The 8344-nt window shown below is 43.9% G+C and overlaps 1 protein-coding gene across 1 annotated transcript in view; it reads left to right on the forward strand.

Moving 5' to 3' along the window:
• Positions 1–8344, forward strand: part of RPP40 (ribonuclease P/MRP subunit p40) — a 36926-nt gene that overhangs the window by 14397 nt on the left and 14185 nt on the right. The window contains exon 3 of the mRNA XM_004711645.4: positions 7763–7831. Coding sequence (XP_004711702.1) covers positions 7763–7831 — 69 coding nt within the window. The remainder of the gene's footprint in view (positions 1–7762; positions 7832–8344) is intronic.

Genomic DNA, 8344 nt, shown 5'->3' on the forward strand with positions numbered 1-8344 from the left:
AAAAAAAGAGGAAGGCCCTCAAATAGATGGATTGACACCATGGTTGCACTTATGTTGTCAGGTTGGAACTGACTTGATGACACCTTACCATACTGACAACAATAGACTGAAGGAGACAAAGATAGAACTGCTCAGTCTCAGAATTCCACCGGTGAGAAACAGATCCTATATTACCTGTTCTAATGAATAATCGGTTAGATTTAATATCCTCCAAGAAAAGATAAAGGACTAACCCTGAAAGAGTTTCAAGATGAGCAGAACGGTTAAAAGGAGCCCAGGAAGCAGGGCCTCTTGATTCGAAAGGACAGTGTTATTGTCTCTTGATATCAATGAATGGGGCCCACAACCTCCTAGGTTTCAAAGAATCTGACTTCTGGAGGTGGGGCTGCTGTTAAAGTGTGTTGGTCACTTTCCAAAGCTGAGGAGGCAGGGGTGTCATGACCAGCGGACAGAAAAACAAGGCATTTGAGGCAGAATAGAGCATGGGGCCACCTAAATGGAAGGAGCGTGGCCATGCAGAGGGCCTGGAAGGCAGAGCTGAAGCCCACGTCCATGGACCCTCAGCTCAGAATCCAGAAGGTGTAGCCAACATGGAGGGCAGGGCCATTACTCCGATTATCTCAGAGAAATGAGGGTTATTTTCAAACTTTGAGAGCCATTCCTTTTAGGGTGCAAAAGAGGCCCCAAATTGTAAATGTATAAGGAGAACATTTATTAAGTCTTAAACAGGAAAAGACGGGACAAAAACACATTGTGTTAGGGTTCTCTAGAGAAACAAAACCAGGACACTTATGATTTGATAGATAGACAAATACAAAATAAGAAATAAGCAGCTAATTAGTTCACAGAACAGTACAAATAGCCCAGTTCAACTCACTTCTGTGAGACAGTTAATACACTGGCAGTCCTTCAACTCACGAGGGCTGCTGGGTGCAAGTCAAGGAAGCAGACAGCTGAGTCTTCTGTAGAGCAATACATGCAATGTGGCCACAGGCAGCAAACAGCAGAGTGGGTCACCAACAGTCAGCCAGATGACAGGGTCCGACAGTCCCCATCTCAAGTGATGTATACACCAGCAGTGTGGCAAAGCCGGTCTCAAAGGAACCTCAACTGTAGTGACACAGTCCATGGTTTGGGTGTCCCACAGGGAGTGTAGCTCGCAAGTTGAGGCAGAGAACTGGTCGGATCAGAGAAGAGACAGAAAGGCGAGATTTGCTGAGCCATGTATTTCTTTGCCCTTCAATTAAACTTCAACCTTACAAACTCCACATATGTTTATTGGCCAGGTTGGCACAATAATCCTACCTATCACACACATCATTCAGATAAAGCACACCATTAGCACAAGATAATAATATACCCAATGATTTAGAGTGGACCAATGACTTAAATAGAACATAGCTGGCAAAGAAAACTGTTACAAATGATGATTGCCAGTAGATCAATATATCGTAGTTTTAGGCAGGACTTGTGTGGGAATGGGACTAAGATTGTGAGATAGGGCAAGGGAGAGAAGATGGATATTTCAAAAGAGCATGTATGAAGCATATTGGGACAGCATATTGGGACTACATTTCCCAGAACTCCTGGTTATCTCTGTTGCAGGCTTCCAGGTATCTTGTGCATGTAGGAACCTTAAGAAAGTCTTGGTATGTATACTTGGGATCAGAAATACCAGGGTGGGGGTGGGGGGCAGGCTTGATGGTGGGGGTGTGGGCAGATGAGCTGATTCCAAGGGCTCAAGTAGAAAGAAAATGTTTTGAAAATGATGATGGCAACATATGTACAAATGTGCTCGACATAATGGATGGTGATAAGAGCTGTAGGAGCCCCCAATAAAAATGATTAACAACGACAAGAAATACTAAGGCATCCATGGTACCTAGTAAGGATTTCTTCTTTCTAGGAGTCTCTTAATAAAATTCTCTTGGGATGCCCTATGTCTTCCAAAAGTAAATCTTCCTCTTGATAAGACAAGAACCTTAATTCTGGTAACATATATGATAAACCTAGCCAGGAGACAGAGGGGGCACCAGACCAAAAAGCCTGCCATTCTTTACCAGATGGGATGGAACCAGAGTCTTAACCAGGCAAGGGGATGAGCAGCTGCCAGGATTCCTTGAAATTCTGCATCGTCTTGATGTAAGAATCCAGCCAGAACCTAGAGGTGAATGAACTGTCTCTGGAGTTTTTCCTTCTGTCATTTTGGCTTGGGGTCTGTCTGTCGTTGGAGATTTGGGAGCTTACCCTAGCCAACCTCCTTAAGGTCTGTTTCCAACCAACCAACTCACTGCCGTTGAGTCCATTCCAACTCATAGTGATTCTATAGGACAGGGTCGAACTGCCCCTGTGGGTTTCTGAGACTAACTGGTTAGGGGAGTAGAAAGCCTCATCTTTCCCTATGGTGTTTTTGAACTGCCAGCCTTGCAGTTAGCAGCTCAGTGCGTAACCATGATGCAACCAGGGTTCCCAAGGTTTGGTTAGGATGGAACGATTTGCTTTGTGTCATGAGACCTGCTTTCTTCATTGCATCTGTATTTGACCTTGAACAATAGGTAGTTGTTTCCTTGAGCTCATTCTGAAGTTTAAAGGGCTTCCTGTTCTTTTGCCATGTAGTGAGAATGTTGTGAGTCTGAAATGGAGATGGGAACATTGAATTTGAGTGTAGTAAAAATGATTTAGCTGACTGTAACTGGGTTTAGGGAAGAGCAGGGCATGATTATGGTCTGTTTAATTTCTGGGAAAAAAATATGGTCTGTTTGTCATTAAACCATCTCCTTAGAGAATAGGGGAGCTGAAATACTTCCTTAAATTTTAAAAGCAGCCCTTCTGCAAGGGGATGTACAATTACCCCAGATGGGCCCTGGGTCCCCACTCTGCACTCCCCCTAATTCACAATGCTATGATTTTTTTTTTTTTTGTCTTTGATGCCTGATACCTGATCCCCTCGATGCCTTGTGATCTCACAGGCTGGTGTGCTTCTTCCATGTGGGCTTTGTTGTTTCTCAGTTAGATGGTCCCTTGTTTATCTTCCAGCCTATGGGACCCCAGGTTCTATATATTTTGACAGCTGGGCAGGTTATGTTTGCCATAATGGATAAGTACAAAATGTCTAAAATGCTGTAAAATTATAAGGCATAAAATTTTGGGCACATCTTTCTTACCTATAGAAGACCACGTTTCTGACTTGGTAGCCAAAGCAGCTGGAGGACTGAGCCTCAAAATTAAGCACCTTCTGAATCAACCACTGATTAGCCTCCGTCTGGTGGGTGACCTACCTGAGAGTACAATTTGCTTATCCTCATATGAGCTGCTTGTTAATATCTTTTAACCTAAAGTTATGTTAATTACCTGTCTAATTACCTTTCGATTTTGGGGGGAGGGTATGTATATGTTTATTAAGGTTATATGTCTTTGGTGTATTCATTTGGTGTAATCATTATATGGTGCCCATTCTTGTCTCTTTTAAAAAAATCATTTTATTAGGGGTTCATACAACTCCTATCAGCTAGATGGCTGCTTTTTATCTTCAAGTCTTTAAGACTTCAAGTGCTATATCTTTTAGTAGCTGGGCACCATCAACTTTCTTCACCACATTTGCTTGTGCACCCACTGTCTTCAGCGACTTCAGGTGCTGTATCTTTTGGTAGCGGGGCACCATCAGCTTTCTTCACCACATTTACTTGTGCACCCATTGTCTTCAGCGATCGTGAATGGCCACCCTCTTAATCCCAGCTAAATCCCTGTCTAATGATCAGTATGCTAGATGCAACCTCTAATCAAGAAGGAGAAATATGTCCATGGAGGTCAAAAAGAAGGGTGAATCAAGCCCAGTAGGAGGTGTAAAGACTTGAGGGAACACCTGAACACATGGAACGCCAATGCTGGGCAGCTAGGATCAAATCCATACCATCCAACATCATGTACCCTAGTTCCAGCCCTTTCCATCCACTACCTACTAACCCTGCCTGCCCTCCAGGCCCCTTTCCCTCTTTCCCACTCCCCCAGGACTTCCCCAGGGGACTCCAGCTTTTCCCCATGTTAGCCTTCTCAACTTGTACCACAACCAGCATGTCTGGGATGCCAATCCCCTGGGACACTACCCACTTTCTGGCTCCTACCCTCCTCTATACCTACCACTTGCCCCTGCTTTGCCTCCTATATATCCCTTTTCTCCTGGCATGGTAGGACCAGGAATGGTGATGAACAAGAGGATGCGGAAGAAAATGAAGAAAGCCCTTAAAAAGATGTACAAATACCACAAGCACAGCAAGTGTTCTTCCTCCTTTTCCAGCAGCGATTCTGACCGAAGGCCTTGACTCTTCCCTCAAGTTTCAGCAGTTTTCTCCCATCAAGCTTCAGTCGCCTTGTACTGAGGGAAATTAGCCCTGGGCCTCTTGCCTGAACCATACCCTGCTGCTCAGCCCTCAGGACTAGGGGAAGTGAGAAAAGGATTGCTATAGATTTATGAAGGCCTTCTTTGCTTCTTGGGTAGAAACTTTTTATCTGATGAGTTTTTTTTAGGGAAATTGATTTTGAAAAATGGTGAGTCCTTTGACTTAAATGCTGAAGACAAGTTTAAGATCTGCAAAGTGTGATTTAAAAATAAAACCAAATGAAACTTTCTTTTGTGATAGCGATGATTGCACTGTTTTGGAAATTTAATTATATAAATTTATACAGCACCTTTGAGGAAAAAAAAGAAAAAAGAATTGTGTCCGTGCCAGAAGTCAAAAGGTACTTGTTCTGCAGGCAGCTGTAGCTGCACACAGAACCTTGTGGCCATTCTGTCCTCGATCAGTCTAAACACCATCTTCAGTACTCTGTCTACATATGTTTCTAACTACTAAACTACACAGGTGGCCAGGAAAATTCTTCAGAAAGCAGGAAGAGGTAGTATGCTTGCAAAAAATGAAAAACGTAGAGAGAGACACACATATTGTCTAGTGTGGCCTAAAAGGGTCCTCAGAGCTAGAACATGTAGGAAAGAGAATTTATCTTTCTGTTTCCTTTATTTCATCTTTTTAGACCAACCCCTTCTTGACTGTTTTTTTTTAATAAAGCTTCTGTTAATAAATTTTTAGAGTAAAGTAGAACAGGGAAAAACATACCGATATCTCAAGTGTAAGCTGACTTGAATATCAGCCAAGGCACCGAATTGTACCACAAAAACTGCATTAAAAATGTGCTGAAAAACTCAGCTTATACACGAGTATATACAGTAATAAAAATGTGCTTTTAGTCTCATATTGTGCTTAGACAGACACTGATGGGTGCTGTTAGTAGGGCTTCAGTTTCTTGTCTTTCCAAAATAACGATTTACTTTGATAGGCACAGAATGGGGTTTTTGCACAGAGAAATTGTACTGGGACTCCCCCGGAATGGAAAGAGAAATCACCACAGTAGCCTCCATGATGCTCCCTGGTGCTCCTCTCCTGGACCATGTGAAAATAGGCTTTTAAGTATTTGAGGGGGAAGAGGAAATTCTGCTTGGGGTAGAAAGGATTTCTAGGAAATATAGTCTTGAGATATTACACATGCTCAATCCGCCTTCGTTCCACTTCCTTACCATACCCTTCCTTCCCCCTACCCCAGATTTCATATGCTTAATTCTTTCTGGGATCAGGGATGAAAGTCTCTCCTTCTATCATGTTCACCCTTCATTCGGTTCTCAGTGAGTCCTCTTGGCTACATTGCAGTTGATCAACAACACCAGGCATTCTATACCCTCCTCATCATAGACTTTAGATCCCTCATTATTCCCCTGTCCCTGAGTTTGTCGGGTTCTCGTTCCCTTCTCCCACCTCCTCCTCTCCTATGCACCTCCCCTTCCCCTACCATCAGTCCCGTTGGTTTCTCCTCGGGATTGTTTAAGCTACCTATCTTCTATAGATAGACATATATAAATGTGGTGGCTAGAAATAGTTCCAGGTCTATCTGCTGACTTTTATGAATGTCCCCCAACCCAGTATGGTGGGGTGCCCAGTACTGCCCCCGAGCTCGAAGTCTACTTTTGGGGTTCCTCAGGGACTTCCTGACTTTGTTCCCCTTGCTGCTCTGTTGTGTTCCCTTCACGATTCACCCCGCAGTGTGGGGATTGGACTGGACACATCTCCTGCACTGTGTCTCCAGTGTTGTCCCCGGTAGCACTGTGGGCCATTGAGGGGACAGTGTCTCCTGCTGGGACTGGCCCTACAGTCCTCTTTGTGCATTGGCAGGAATGTCGTCCTCTCCTCTGGCCTCCCCTCCGCTCTCCTCTTCTTGTTCCCTCTTAGTTTGCTCCTGTCAGAATGGGGCAGACCAGGACCTCCCCAGCCTCTCTCTGCAGTCCTGTCCTCTGTTAATGCACTGCTCCATAGTGGAGCTGGAGGAAAGTAAAAGGAAAGAGAGGAAAGAACTCGGAGGTAAAAGCTATATATAGAGGTATAAATATAGACATGCACATATGTAAATACATTAATATATAAAGATAAGGGTATTGGTCTATGCGCATATATTAATGTGTTAAAAGTATTAAGGTAGCAGATGGAGTCTAGGCTTCTACTTAGGTCATTCCTCCAACACAAGAACACTTTGTTTTAATAACCTGGCACCGCGTGATACTCAACTTCAGGAGATCTCTGAAGACAAAATGGGTGCATGAGCAAATGTGGTGAAGAAAGATGATGGTGCCCTGCTATTAAAAGATAAGAGTGTCTAGGGTCTTAAAAACTTGAAGTTAAACAAGTGGCCAACTAGCAGGGAAGCAACAAAGTCCACATGGAGGAAGCACACCAACCTGCGTCCTCATGAGGTATTGATGGGATCAGGTATCCCAAGACCAAAACCAAACAATTATATCTATGTGAAGGTACGGGGTCAGAGTGGAGACCCAGAGCCCATCTGTAGACAATTGGACATTCCCTCACAGAGAAGGGTCACAAGGAAGGGACAACTCATCCAGGTGCAGTATGGCACCAATGAAACACGCAACATTTCTCTAGTTCTTCAATGCTTCCTCCCCACCCCCAATATAATGACCCCAGGTCTATAACACAAATACAGTACAACTAGACTGGAATAACACACACACACACAGCCCCCAAGGGGGGCAAATAACAGAAATGTGGGTGAAGGGATACAGTGGATTGTGTAAGATATATATAATTTATTAAGGGTTCTCGAGGGAGAGAGGGATTTGTCCTGGCCACTTGCGTGGTTTAGTGGTTAGAAATACATGTATAGATATGTATGTAGATAGAGTACTGAAGATGGCTTTGGGACTGATTGGCACAGAATGAAAGCAGGGCTTTCTGTGCAAGCTGTTTATTCTTAGCACACCAGAGAACACACCAGGATTTATCTATGCACTCTGGTAATGGTGCACAATCATCTTTGCACCACGGTAATGGTATACAATCATCTCTAGTGCTTACTCATTCCTTGCTCTGAAATCCTGTTTCTAGTCAGAAAGCCCGTATTGAATGCACTCCCTGTAGGCTTCAGTACTAGCCCTCAAGTTTATCCAAGAATTCCCTCAGTGTATATAGTGGCCATTTATATCTAAGCTGGCATTGAGGGAAGGCCCTAGCACTTAACCTTCCTTGTTTTCTGGCTTGTCCTTATTGGTTTTAGGTTTAATGAGTGGGCTGGAACAGTGACCCATACTGACTGCTACTCACCTGCAAGACTGACATTCACGTGAAAATAATCCATAACCTCTGTGTGATTTATTCTGTATTACAATGGCAGGTTGTAATTTTTCCTGTTTTTTTTCTTACAGGTGCCTGCTATGCACTAACATATAATACAAGCATTGATGAAGATAATACTGTTGCCCTACTACCAAATGGTAATAGTCCTCACTTATTTTCTTCTTATAATTATTAAACAAGTATACATTGTTGGTGCGATCATGAGGTGACATCGGGACCGGGTAACAGGCATCAGAAGACCCAAAACAAACAATCAAACAAAAACATATTGTTGAGGACAAGGGGGGTCGGTAATGAGACCCAAAGCCCATCTGTAGACAGTGGGACATCCCCTCACCCATGCGTCACAGGGAAGGGATGAGTCAGCTGGGACACAGTAAAGCACAGATAAAACACACGATATTCCTCTGGTTCCTTGAGGCTTCCTCACCCCCCGCTAACATGACCCCAGTGCTGCCTCTCACTCGGCCTAGACCGGAGCATGTGCACCGGTACAGATAAGAGACAAGAGCTCACAACACATGGAATCTAGACAGGAATGGGCATAGCGATACCAGAAGGGTAGGGAGAGGAGGGGAGGAAGGAGGAACCGATCACAATGATCAACACATAACCACACACCCCCCCAGGGGGAAGAACAACAGAAACCA

This window comes from Echinops telfairi, unplaced genomic scaffold (genome assembly GCF_000313985.2).
Source record: "Echinops telfairi isolate 266 unplaced genomic scaffold, ASM31398v2 ScPeMD7_655;HRSCAF=1070, whole genome shotgun sequence".
Lineage (NCBI taxonomy): Eukaryota > Metazoa > Chordata > Mammalia > Afrosoricida > Tenrecidae > Echinops > Echinops telfairi.